The sequence below is a fragment of the Piliocolobus tephrosceles genome, chromosome 15, assembly GCF_002776525.5.
Source record: "Piliocolobus tephrosceles isolate RC106 chromosome 15, ASM277652v3, whole genome shotgun sequence".
Taxonomy (NCBI): Eukaryota; Metazoa; Chordata; class Mammalia; order Primates; family Cercopithecidae; genus Piliocolobus; species Piliocolobus tephrosceles.
Window position 1 is genome coordinate 8,057,911 of NC_045448.1, and position 13,989 is coordinate 8,071,899.

Sequence of the window (13,989 nt, forward strand, 5' to 3'; positions counted from 1 at the left end):
AATTCAGTGGGTAAAAACTAGAATATTCATTAAATTGTGATGAACAATTGGCTAACCATATCTAACTCACACAGACACACACACACACATTCCAGAATGATTAGACCTCAATTTAGAAAGTAAAATTATAGAAGATTTAATTGAATGCCTTCATAGAGTTGGGAAGAGCTTTCCTAAACAAGTTACGAAAGCACTAACATTTTAGAAAAAGATTGATAAACTTAGCTACATTAAAATTTCAAATTGTTCTACTGTTTTTCACACTTGTGCACAAAGATTTAGGCACATAGATGTTCACTGCAGTGGTGTGCAGTGAATTTTATCACTAAATGCCTAACAAAAGGAAAATGATTAACTATGCTGTCCTATGTTTATATAATGATAAACAGTTATTAAGATGAATGAAGCCAATCTATGTATATTAACATGTATACACTTCAAATATAATTCTCAAAAAATTAAGTGCCAGAAACATCGAATACAAAACACTTACGTAAAGTGTAAAAATGTATCACACAATGCCATCTATCCTTGCTGAGAGCTGGGGATGGGATTAAGGAGGAATAAGTAGAGACTTCACAAGCATGTGATCATTTCTTTGTTTAAAAAGATAGTGATATAAAATAAAATGTTAACAACATTAAATCTAGGTGATAAATACCTGGATGCTCACTTCATCATTCTCTGTATTGTTTGGAAGGTTCGAAATTCTTGCTAGTAAAAGTGGTTACTAAAAAATCACTCTTGGGGTCAGGCAGGATGAGCCATGCCTGTAATCCCAGTACTTTGGGAGGCCAGTGTGGGTGGATCACTTGAAGCCAGGAGTTCGAGACCAGCGTGGCTAATACAGTGAAACCCCCATCTCTACTAAAAACACAAAAATTAGTTGGGCGTGGTGGTGGGCACCTGTAATCCCAGCTACTCAGGAGGCTGAGATAGGAGAATTGCTTGAACCTGGGAGGCAGAAGTTGCAGTGAGCTGAGATTGCGCCACTGCACTCCAGCCCGGGCAACAGAGCAAGATTCCATCTCAAAACCACAATAACAACAACAACAACAACAAAACAAAAACAAAAACCTCAATCTTGGGTGAAAGGTAGACCTCAGACGGGAAGAGCAGAAGCAAAGAGAGCAGTTGAGTAGCTGCTTCCCAAGCCCAGGCAGGAGGTGAAGGAAGCGTGGAATCAGTGATGGCAGCTGAGATACTTTGCTCATAGATTAGATGTGGGAGGTAGATAAAGTAAATTAGAATAATCCAGAAGATTCCTGAGTTTTTTCTTCAGGTAACAAAGTGGATGGTGGAGCCATTAACAGCGAGAGGAAGGGTGCAGAAAAATGGGTTTGGGGGAGAAATTCAGAGGCTTTTGTAGATATTTGAGTTTGAGATCATTATTAAACATCCACATGAATTGTTGGGTAGACAATGCACACAGGCGGATATGAATACAAACCTGGAACTCAGGGACGAGGTCCGGAGTGGAAATACAATTTGAAAAACGCCAGCTCAAAGAACGCATTTACAGCCACGGTCCTTGGTGAGCTCTTCTCCTCAGAGAGTATGGATGGAGACGAGAAGTAAGCAGAGAACCAAATTTAGGATGCCCCAAAATTAAGAGGTGAATTTAGGGAGACGGATTGTGGTCTGCTGAATAATGGCCCCTCCAAGGCATGTCCACATCCTCATTCCCAGCACCTGTGAGTCATTCTATTCTGTGGGAAAAGGGACCTTGCAGATGAGCTCAGGATCCTGCAGTGGGGAGGATTATCCTGGATCACCTGGGTGGGCGCCTGTTTGACAAGGGCCCTTAGAAGAGGAGGCAGAAGAGTTCAAAGCAGGGAAAGAAGATAGAAGATGGAAGCACAGGCCAAAGAGGAGAGAAGATGCTAGGCTCTTAGCTTTGAAGATAAAGGAAGAGGTCACAAGCCAAGGACTGCTTGTGGCCTCTAGGATCTGGAAAAAAAGGAAAGAATTTCTCCCTTATAACCACCAGCAGGAACACAGCCCTGCCACCCCCTTGGTATTAGCCCAGAAAGATCCTTGTTGAACTTCTAACCTACAAAAGGGTAAAATATCAAATCCACATTGTTTGAAGCCACTAAGTTTGTGGTGATTTTTCACAGCAGAACAGGAAATTAATGCAGGGAATCACTACGAGAGAGAGTGGCCAGGGAACCCGGGGAGAACAGTAGCCATGAGATTGTTTGTGTCCCACAAATCCGTCGGGGAAATATTTCTAAATGAAAGCAGCAGAGCTCTGTGCCAGACTTTGCGGAAAGATTCCATTGATGTAGAGAAAGAACTTTGCACAGGATTTGTTAAGGTAGAGGGAACCTTGATGGAGCAGCTTCATCAAGTACAGGCTCCCAACCTGCGTTGATTGGAGAGGATTAGAGAGTGAGGCATCTCAGCAGAGGTCTCGTGTAAGGAACTTGAGAGGCACGGGAAGTCAAACAAGGGTCCTGGGTTTACTTTAGAGGAGTCTGAATGCTGATGAGGAAGTGCAGCAGAAACTGAAGAACAGATCTTCACACAGAGGCAAGGCCAAGGAGTGCTGGGGGCATGGAGTGCAGGGCACACCCCAAGACACTGGCCATGAAAGAAAGCTACAGGAGGAAACGCGGCAGTGGAGGCAGCTCCCACCCTTCATCTCTGAAGTTGTGATGGGCTTTCAGATTTGTCCCAAGCTGAGACAAGGACTGGTCCTTCGTATTCCTGTATCAGCCAGGAATTGAACATGAGCTAACCTCCAGAAGGTGACTGACCCTTGAGTAAGGCAGTTCCCTATGACTGAGGGCAATTCCCAGAGTGAGAGGCAAGCCACCCCCAGCTCCTGTCTGTCACAACTCAACAATGGATGTATTGGCCCTGAAGAAAGATCTTGGTAGAGCACCACAGTCTCCTCTAAGTCCACCCTCCTTTACATTCACTTGCTTCTTCCAATAAGTGTGCCCCATCAGGGAACAGCTCTGCCAGGATCTTGGTTGGACTGGTTACCTGGGAAATTTACAAGAGAAGATTAGAGGAATAAATTTCAAACACCACTGCTGCAATTGATCTCAAGTATAGAATGTGTGTAGGAAGACATGAGTGAAAAGATGAAGTCGTTACCTGGTTGCCTCTGTCCGCTTAGGGACGTGAGATGGAGGAGAAAGGAAGGGAAGGGGTTTAGGAGGTTGGAGGGGATCCAAGAAGTGAAGGTGTCATTTGGCAGAGCAGAAAAGTGTCCCACCATTTATCAGGTAAAAGACCAAGGACAAGTTACTTAACGGCAGAGTTTCCATTTCCTCACCTTCCCACCAGTCCCATTCTTCAATGGTATGTTTCTTGAGTGCAGAATCCACTTCAAAACTGAAGAATCAATAGTCCAAGGTGAAAGGACACTAAAAGAAATCATGGGTTTTCTCTTATATTCCTTAGTAAAAAACTTACAAATTCTCCCAAATGTCATACCTTGTATTTTGAGGAAAATAAATCTTAAATGCAAAGCCTGTTTCATGAACTTGAACATCAGTAAGTTGGTCCCAAAGAATTAATGAGTACAACAACTCGAGGTTCTCTGGAACAAGTTCAAAATATTAAAACTTAGTGTTCAGTGTAATGGTTATTAAAAGTCAACATGAAGCTTTCTCATCAGCTATATAAAACCTGTTATTTCTTAGCCTTTGTGGAATGCAAATCTACATTGCTAACCATGTGTTTCCAGAGGAAAAGTCTGCTATCACTGCCTCCCCATTTAATGAACTATTTTGTAACCATAAAAAATGTGATTAGTTTATTTATATTTAATCAAAACACACTACAAAAACTTGATAAACTTACTCCTGAGAGCTTTGCATCATTGATGAAAGATTAGACAAAAGTATTCAGCAACTTAATCTGATTTACCATCATAAATATTCAAATTTTACATATTTATTCCACAAAACAGTTGTTTAAGTGGCTTTAATTTATTTTCAGTTTTATTGTCTCGACTGTATAATGCAAATCAATTGTTGAAATTGTTTGGAAACACCATCCAATAAATGTGAAACAGTCTCTCTCTCTCTCTGTCTCTCATAAAGTGAACTAAAATGAACATGATGCAGCCTCAGAATCCTATAGCGCATCATGCCAATTTCAAAGTGTGTATTTGCATCATACCAGTTAAACAGTTTCCTGCATGTGCAGAGTGAGTAGATGATAACATTTCACCATTATCGAAATTTTCTTTGTTTAAAAAATTGCCTCTAGGACTTCTGTTTCCAGTAACATGCAAGGCTGAGTATTTTGAGGAAACACTAAAAATTCTGGATTAAAATGTTTTAAAATTCTTAAAAACATTTTTATTACACAATAAGGAGTTATCAGGTCAAAATCTAAAGGAAAGTTGGTAACGAGAAATAAGAGCAATGAAATAATTTTTGCCTTGAAAGCAAATCTGGTGAACTTTCATTTTCACAGCCTTTATGAAAAAGCCCAGGTCCCATGAAAAAGTGGATGGTCTAATAGGAGAGGCTTCTTCCATAAATCTGGGATCCCAAAATATTATATCCTCATTGTGAGGGTATAGGGGAAATAAACCTCACACGCACAGACACATAGGGACGACCCTTGGTGCTGAGAGACTGGACTGAGAACAGGAGAAGGCTTTGAGAATTTACAATGAAAGATAGGCTTTCTACTCAAATCAATGCAAATTTGCATTAACTAAAACAAAACTCATAGCTTGAAGATTTTTGGGCTTTCCAGCAAATATTACTACCAACAAAATCAAATTAGCTCTATGAATATCAGACAAAAATAAATTTCAAAGCAAAACATCCATAGGGATAAAGAGAGTCACAGTCACAGCATCATAATAAAAGAAAATTCACTGAGAAATTTTTGTTTTTTGTTTTGTTATATTTTGTTTTTGTTTAGTGAGGCGTCATTATTACTCTTGCTCATGACCGTTTTTTCTAGAACCTGACATATTCCATAAAGCCTAATATCCTAAAGGCCTAGGATGTTCTAAAATCCAGCTTACAGGAAACAGCCTGAAACTGCATGAGAAAGGCTATTGAGGAGTGATATGGTTTAGCTGTGTCCCCACCCAAATCTTGTCTTGAATTGTAGCTGGCATAATCCCCACGTGTCTTAGGAGGAATTTAGTGGGAGGTAACTGAATCGTGGGAGCGGCTCTTTTTCACGCTGTTTTCCTGATAGTGAATACATCTCAAGAGATCTGATGATTGTATGAAGGGGAGTTCCCTGCACACCCCCTCTCTTCCCTGCTGCAATGTAAGTAAGACGTGACTTTGCTCCTCATTCACCTTCTGCTATGATGGTGAGGCCTCCCCAGCCATGTGGAACTGTGAGTCCATTAAACCTCTTTGCTTTATAAATTACCCAGTCTAGGGTATGTCTTTATTAGCAGCATGAGAATAGACTAATATAAGAAGTGCTCTCAAAGAAACCTTAAGGAAGGAAAGGGGAGCTGGGCAGAGAAAAGACAACTCTCCAATAAGGTTGTAGTAGAGACCTCAGCCTTCTCCAAGGATCTCTGAAGCTGTGATAGGCCTTCAGATTTGTTCCAAGCTGAGACAAGGACCAGGCCTTCATATTCCTGTGTCAGCCAGTAATTGAACATGAGCCATCCTCAAGGAGATGCCTTAACCTTGAATGAGTTTCCTACTGCTGAGGGCAATTCCCAGTGAGAGCGGTGAGCCACCCGCAACTCCTGTCTATCACAGCTGAGTGATGGATGTGTGGGCCCTGAAGAAAGATCTGGGGAAAGAACCACAGATTTGGTGATGAACTTCCCTACAGTTCACCCCCCCCTTTAAATTCACTTACTTCTTCTAGGAAGTGTGCTGCATTGGGGAACAGCTCTCCCAGGATTTTGGTTAGACTGGTTACCTGGGAAATTTACAAGGGAAGATTAGTAGAATAACTTTCAACCCCCATTGCTGCAGTTGATCTCAAGGCTATAACCAATATTCATCACGCTCCTCCTCCACCCCTGGTTGGAGATTCCCCCCATCCTCAATCTACACCTCTGCTGGTCTACGTAGCTTGCCTGGTGGGGCAGTTTAGACCATCATCTCTCACGGGTCTGCACCTCTAGTGATCATCCCCTTTGCAAGCTATGACATCTGTACCTGGACACTTGTAGTTAAAACTGAGCCTGGGAGCACCAAGAGACACCCCAGTGCATCCTCTGAGCAACAATCACATTCTTCCCTGGCCCCTGTGCATCTTCAGCCCCACTTCCCCTGGTCAACTGTGCCCACCAGGATGATATCTCCCTTCCTTTATGGCTGATCCTTGTTATGAGAGACTCTAAGTGACCAAGTGACTGGTATAAATTAAAGTTCATTGGGACTTTTGCTGTGTCCTCCTACAGAGGCATTCTTTCTCTGCAAGCCAGGATCTCTACACCCACAGAACCTCATATGTTAGAGAAAGAAAGCACACATTCCCTAAGTAGGTCACTGGGGGTGATGGTAAGTTAGGCGGCTCCTACTACTATTCTTTTCTTTGGTTCCAACCTATTTGGGATACAGCAGCATTGATGTAGTATGTGCACTGTCCTGGAGGACAGTGGCCCATCCTCATAGGGTATCATCTCTAATTTGGGCCCTTAACTATTTATAGAAGGCTCGTCCACCTCTCTGTCAGGCAGGGAGCTTCTGGGTGACGTCATATGTGATGGGGAGAGTGGAACCCATGGTCATGTGCCTACTGCTGAATTTCCATTGTGATAAAACAGGTTTCTTGACCTAAAGCACTGTTAGGTGGAATCCCGTGTTGGTGGACGGTGACGCTGGCGTAGGCGCTGCAGGCAGGAAAGGTAAACTTATGCCAAGACTATCTGATGACCCAAGTCTAGAGGAGTCTGTATCCCCTGCATGGCAGAAAAGGTCCACAGAGCCAACTTACTACCAAATAGTTGATTAGTCTGTTTAAAAGACTAACATGGAGGCTTGGTGTTTCTAGTCTCTGCTGCTAACAGATTAGACATTCAGCAGCAGCAGCATGTAGAAGAGCCACAGAGAGTGGGAGCCTGTGCTGATGGGCTCTTGCACGGCCTCATTTCTGCAACTAGGGCATCCATTGTTCCTGCACTGGATGAGGCAATGACAGGCTTACTGATGTCCACCGGCCAAGTCGCCCTGCCCATTTGGTTGTTTCTGCCCCTTCCACAGTGAGCGCTCTTTGCTGGTGATCACCATGTGACACCCAGATCTTCATATTCTGCACTCACCCCTATAGATCCATCCACAAGCCCCTTCCCCAGACTTTCCTGTCTCTCGTGTTCCAATCTTTCTCTAACATCCTACGGCCTGTGAGCTTTGCTAAAAATGTCACAGGGCACATATGCTTGCCTCAGGCCACCTCACTGTCCCTACAAAGTGGATGACCAGAGGACCTTCCCAGATAGAAGTGCATCAGAAGATTTCTCCTCACTGCTGTCTCCCAAGGCCATCCCTGAGTGGTGTTGCCTGAAATCCATGTTAAATGCACATGCACCAGTGAAACAAGTCATCCTGGCCTGAGAGAAGGCAGTGTAAGCAGATGGAGAAAAACCAGAAAAAGAGTAGGGGATGACCTGAGGGCCAAGCAAACCATTTGTGCAACTTCCTTGTTCTCTCTGACCCTGCTCATGTGCAGTCCTAGATATCCTACTTCCCCTTCTGTTGGGCCCACTCAAGTGTAGAAGCAATTGAGTCTGACAGAAACCAGCCCAGCCATGTGGTTACTCAGCCTCCTATGATGACATGCTTCATCTCTATCAAGGCTGAGAAGCACACCAGGAGCCACTTTTCAAATTATGTATTCTCTGGTGCTGATGGCATGGCCTTTCTCCAGAATGCCAGGAGTGCAGTAATTCTCCCAGGGCTTGCCATGAGCTCCACACGATGTCCTTTCCATACCTCTGTGATGTATCATATGTGCACGTAGTGCCGTCAAGTTCTGCCACACCACACCATAAATGCCACAGAGTACCAAACAGTTGTCCAGGCCGTATGGCACAAATGACAAGGTTATTTGCACCATCATCACCTGTACCTACTAAGAATGCTTTCCTTTCTGGGTCCCAATCAAAGATGACAGCCTTCCACATCACCCAGAAAATGGGTTCAAGCTATGTTCGCAAGGACCAACTATGCTTCCTCCAAAAGCTAAAGAGGCCCCTCAGCACTGTGCTGCTTCTTTAATGGGAGGAGGTATGAAATGCAATCTCTCTTTACTTTGGAGGTACTCCCCTGTTAAGTCCCTAAAAACTCCACCAATGTGGAAGCCCTCTAAGTCTTCACAGGGCTGACCTCCCAGCCTCGCTGTGCATGTGGCTTACCAAGACCTCCAACCCACTCGCCACTGCTTGCTCATCTGGTCCAATGAGCGTACCACATCGAAGTCGTGGGTAAAAATGGTAGTCTATGGAATGTCCAGACAGGGCAGGTGACTTCAGACTAAAAAACAACAAAAGTTAGCATGCTTAAAACATAACTGGGTAATTCTAAGCTCCTCAGAGACAACCGAAATTTGCCTCATTTAAAAACTAAAGATGCATTTAACAATATAAAACCAACAACTACAATACATGATTTAATCTCTACCATTATCAAAATATTATGATTTCACTTATTATATGAGGAGTCTGTTTTATAAACAAAAAATAAACCATAAATAAGAACTTTTTTAAGCAACAAAAGTGAGAGAGTTCACGTGGATCTGGAGTAGGACCATAAAAGTATTACTTGTCTGTTCCTGTTCCGGGTTGATGCAAACTGCCTCCGATCCTCCTTTGTTCAAGGATGAAAAATAACAGTTCACTAAGTCAATAGCTTCCTTAGAGAGGCCAAAGACTCCGCTTAATCTTCTCTAGCAAAAGTGCCACGCTTGGCACAGCCACTGCAGGTGGAGATATGACTTGACTCACTGTATGGATATTTAGTGTCCCCCATCATGGCCCACCAGGTCTGTGTGCGGGGCAGCCTGGTGAATTAAATGAGGCTATGGCAAGGACCACAGCCCCTGAATCCTTTAAGTCTTTGAGGGTAACACTCATCTCTGACATTCCTGCCATCAACACAAGATGTGGTCATGTCTGTGGTTTACAATCTCATAGGGGAAGAGGCCTACCTCACTACAACATCTTTTCTTCTAGGCCAAGGAGTCAATGCACAGGTTCTGCCAATGAACCTGCCATTCACTCCTATTATACTAGAGAACCAGGGAAATGAAGAATGTGAGCTAGGCTTGAACCAAGATTCAATTTATTATGTGCCTTCCTGGTCTCCAGTCTAATAGGAGAGTTATGGTAGCATCTTGGGTCTCCAAATATCAATGTTAGTTTCATAGTCCTTGAAAAGCTAAGGCATTCCTCTTTCCCCAGTGTGCATTTGCTTGAATAAATGTTCTAGATACCTTTAGGAGAGAACTGGGGGAATTATTGCTGAATGCACCTGCTGTAATGTGGTACTGTCCTTCCTGGGAGGAGTTCTGCTTCTCCTTCAGTCAACAGATTCTGGGGCTGAGAATTAGCTCCATTCAAGAAACTAGGCAAGAGATCCTGACTATTGTACCTCCTGGTAATCCACACTTGCTTTCTTATAGAAATTAAGTATTGCCCTTGTTGGATGCCCATCTATTTCCCTTCTAAAACAATGAGCCTATTGAGGGCTCTCTGCAGGGCAGGAACCCCCTGGGTGCCCCACTGATCTCGCCTCTCATTGTGATCACGGCCTTTGCCTTGCATCCAATGATGAGCACACCACTTGGCCTTTGTAATCCCAGGATCCCATCATCCCTGTTGCTACCAGGAGCCAGTTCTCTGATTTCATCTGTCATCAGCTCTGGCACATAGAGCACAGCCATTCCTGAGCTCAGTGGCTTTGGGGCCACTCTCACCAGTGCATTCCTTTGTACATGGGAAGTCCTCCAGGTCATCTCGGGAAGATAGTCAGCGCTGTGGATACTAGCACATCCACTTCAGCATGTCCACTTCTCTGAGCCATTTGGTCCCTCCCTCCACCATCTGCCTGAGTGTGGGTCACTGCTTTCTCTAGGCTTTTAAGCATCATCTGAATTGAGTCTTAGCATTCTCTCCAGGGATCTTGACCAAGATGCTTAATCCTGTGCCACCTAGAGTGCTCCCTCTCGATAAATTCAACCTTATTTTATGTTATATCTACACTCTGATCCAATCCCATGAATAGATTCCCAGGTCCTCTGGGACATACTAGCTTGATCCCACAGCTGCTTCACTGGATATACCCTTTTGGCCAAGCCAGCCCAGCTCATCCCCAGTCGGGCTGTGCTGAGATTTGGTTCTTGTTCTTCAGCTGGCTTTGCCAACAGGAAAGACGAGGGTAGATCCTGATGGGTCAAGCAATGTCTTGCATGATACCTACCTCATTTGAGACCTCTGTATGATCTTCAAAAAAGGAAAGTCCTCCTTATTTTTTTTTAAATTTTTTTTACCAAGTCTCATTCTGTTGCCCAGGCTGGAGTGCAATGGTGCAATCTCAGCTCACTGCAAGCTCCGCCTCCCGGGTTCAAGCAGTCTACAATCTTCTACATGACATGAGAAGTAGGCTGTTTCTGCAGGCCCAGGGAACTCAGGGACATGTAAGTGTTCAAGGTTCCCAACTGTCCAGGGCTCCCTAAGTGTCAGGGTCTCACCTCTTTCCCATTAGAGCCCTGTGCCTGAAGGACTGAGAACTTAACCTACTCAGGGTTCCGACTGGTCCTCCAGCCAACCTGCCTTCCAGCTGCAGATCATCGGGGTTTTCTTAAATGCTGCCAAGGAAGTGCTCTGGTTTCACAGTTTGCCTGAAACCCATGATGAGTCATCTGTGCCTCTGCCTCTCTCTCTTCAACATTCAGTAGCCTCAGCCTCAGCCTCAGCCACCCAAGCCCACAGGCCTTCTGGTTATCATTTCATCAGCCGGCCACCTGCTTCCTCTCCAATTTTTCATTAGGGTCTGCCACTCACAACCACGTCCAGTGTCAGCTGCCTGAAAGGCTTCCTAGAAACAGAGTCCGAGATGGAAATTGCATGCAGAGCACTGATCAGGGGATGTTCTTGGGAGATTCTCCTGTAAGGAAGTGAGAAAGGCAGGATGCTGCAGAAGCTGAAGCTGGCAGCAATGAGGTTATACTCAGAGCCACCCCCAACCAATCCTAAGTGGAGCTCTCGAGCTGGGACGGCCCATCAGAGTTGTCCCAAGTTGAGGCAAGAGGGCCGAGCCTTTGTATTCCTTCCTCAGTCAGTTTCAGAACCTAGGGGACATGACCTGAAATGAGGCCATTCCCTGCAGCAGGAGGGGGCATCCAGTTCACGCTCTGCCATGGCCATCATGAACTGTCACTGCAGCAAGCAGGGAAGCCTGGGCAGACCATCCCAGTGGTCACTGCAGCCAAAACAGGACTGCTTGTCTTTCTACTCTCACACCCCTTACCTAGGGAAGAGCAGAGAAAGGGTTGCTTAATGGTAGGAATAGCAAAGGGAACAAAGAAACCCCAATGAGGGGAAACCTCTCAGCGCACCAGCATCAAAGTGTGCTGAGAGGCACCCACTCCCTTCCCTGCACTCCTTAGATCTTGTTCACGGGTTGTTGTTGTTGATGTTGTTGTTGTTTTTAACATAAGAAACGGAATCTTGCTATGTTGACCAGACTGGTCTCAAATTCCTGGCCTCAAGCGATCCTCCCCCCTCAGCCTCCCAAAGCACTGTGATTACAGGCGTGAGCCACTGCATCCAACCTCATTCATCTTTTTGTACCACATTCTCTGCCCCACCACTCAAAAATATCTCAGGTGCTGTACTAGTGCCTTCCACATCCTGGACCCTCAATGCATAGCATGGTAGCACCAAAAGGTGTGAAATAAAGAAACGAAATTATTAAATGAGTCATTCATACCCATCACGGTTATTTATATGGTAATTTATATGGTCAGGCTTGACCGTCTCGGAGGGCCACTGTCATCACAAAGCAGAACAAGGCCCACCAGGACACCCTGACCTTGTGCAGTGAGCAGGCCCTCAGGCTTAGCACAACAACCTCCAAACACTGGCACGTTCCCAGCTGAACCAACATGCACCAGACCCACCCAAACGTGGCTACATCGAAGCCATCTAGAAACCGATTTGAACACTGCTTCTTGTGGTGAGGGACAGGAAACCAAGAGGACACGGGGGGCCGTGTCGAGGTTAACAGGGAGGGCTGCAAGCCCAGATCTCTGGTTTCTGTTCCTCTCCAGCGTTCGTCCCCTCCTACTGTTGTTAAAACTCAATTGTAAGATGCAGACAGCCAGTCCAGGCTGTCCAGAGGACAGGGCTGAGCCTCGCTCCCCACTCCATCCCCAGGGCCTAGCACAAAGCCTGGCACAGAGGCCATATCACAAGTCAGAAGGAAATCTTTCCTTTCTGCCAACCCTCGATCTTCCCAGAGAGGAGCCCTGTATCCCCTTGAGGGCAGGATGGGCGGGCAAGGCAGGGACGCAGTAAAGACTAAGGTCGTATACCAGAGAGCTATCGACAAGCATTTGGAAAGCTGTGTGTCAACCAAGACAGTTATTGCAGATTTATTTGTGTTATTAACAGTAAAAAAAAAAAAAAGGAAGGACAACTTACTCAGAGCCCCAGGGTGCCTTGTCGTAGGAGGTTCTGGGGGTAGGTACACAGTTACTGTTTGTCCCATGAACAAAAGGGTGGATGGAAATAGGCCAGGAGTTGGGGAACTTCACACGACAAATCCAAACTAATGATGGTGAGCCAAAACACAAAATTAACACGAAAGACCCCAAATTGTTACTGTATTTAGAAATAAGATGCAAATTATTGTAAAAAATTATTGTCAGATTGCTACAAGGCAATTTTTGGGTTGCTGTAAAAGGCCTCTGGCCCAGGGGCCTAACAACCTCCTAAAAGAAGATATCAGGAGAAGCAGGTGGCTAAATAGGGGAAAATAAAGGAAAAGGAACTTGTCAGTCAAACTGCATCCTGCCTAGCAGGGACTCCACACACTCAGGGAACCTCAGACCCCAGGACTTCAGACTGAGATGGACTCGGTGTCTCCGGCCAGTGAGAACCAAAGTCCTTCACGCATCCTATTCTCTGAGACAAGAAAACATAGGTATGCTTTAGGGGAAAAGCAAAAACAGACAAGGGCAGTGGGAGTTTTGATGAGCATAATCTTTACAAATCCTCGCTTTGGAATTCCAGCTTGGCCACCTACTAATTACATCATTTGGGCAAGTTTCTTAACCCCCAGAACCTCAGTGTCCTCGTCTGTAAAATGACAGTCATAAGAATGCTACCTACTTCATCACAGCGTCGTAAAGACTAAGATAACTCCTGTTAAGTGCTGAGCACGCTGCCCTCCATGCAGTCTTGTTTTTGTGAGAGCGTCAATGTCGCCATTCACCTGCTGTGCAGTTTTGAACAGATGACGAATGCGTGTGTCCTCCAGGGGCTCCTTCTGCAATATCCCCTAGGCAGCCGGACATGACTCAGCAACACTGTGCCAGGGCCAGATCCCTGGCTAGACACCGAGGTGTGGGGCCCTCACCTCTGACCTGCCATTAAGCCACAGTGTGAAGCCTGAGCAAAGCCATTTCTCTAGGGACCTTGGTTTAGTTTGCTGGTAAAATACAAGTTTCACTCTAGGTGTTTTCTCAGCTATCTTCCAGGCTGTTTTGGAGCCAGTGCTTTCATACAAACACGGGCTCATGTTGCAGCAGGGATGGCCATGGACGTCCTTAACTCTCCTAAGAGCCACCCAGGGCCTCTCAAGTCACCTCATCAGTTGTCCTCACAGGGAACCACCCTCTGGGAGTATTTATATCTCTCTGCTTTGATTAAAGCTGATTAGTAAATTTACAATGTGTTTGAATTTCACTAGACTTACATTTCACAACAGAGAGCAAGGTTTAGTCAACACTTTCATTTGCTAAGGGCAACCATCCAGGCTTAATAAGGCTTTCCCTAAACAGACACCTTCTTTACAAACCTCTAGG

The 13,989-nt window shown here is 45.1% G+C and overlaps 1 protein-coding gene across 1 annotated transcript in view; it reads right to left on the reverse strand.

Annotated features, from left to right (window-relative positions):
- Positions 1-1,419: 1,419 nt before the first annotated feature.
- The window catches only part of LOC111531634 (putative uncharacterized protein encoded by LINC00299), a 32,155-nt gene continuing 19,585 nt past the window's right edge, over positions 1,420-13,989 (reverse strand). Inside the window, exons 3-6 of the mRNA XM_023198929.2 lie at positions 8,318-8,435; positions 5,815-5,877; positions 3,290-3,380; positions 1,420-2,994 (exon numbers count right to left, since the gene is read on the reverse strand). Of these exons, the coding sequence (XP_023054697.1) occupies positions 3,357-3,380; positions 5,815-5,877; positions 8,318-8,435 (205 nt within the window). The 3' untranslated portion in view covers positions 1,420-2,994; positions 3,290-3,356. The remainder of the gene's footprint in view (positions 2,995-3,289; positions 3,381-5,814; positions 5,878-8,317; positions 8,436-13,989) is intronic.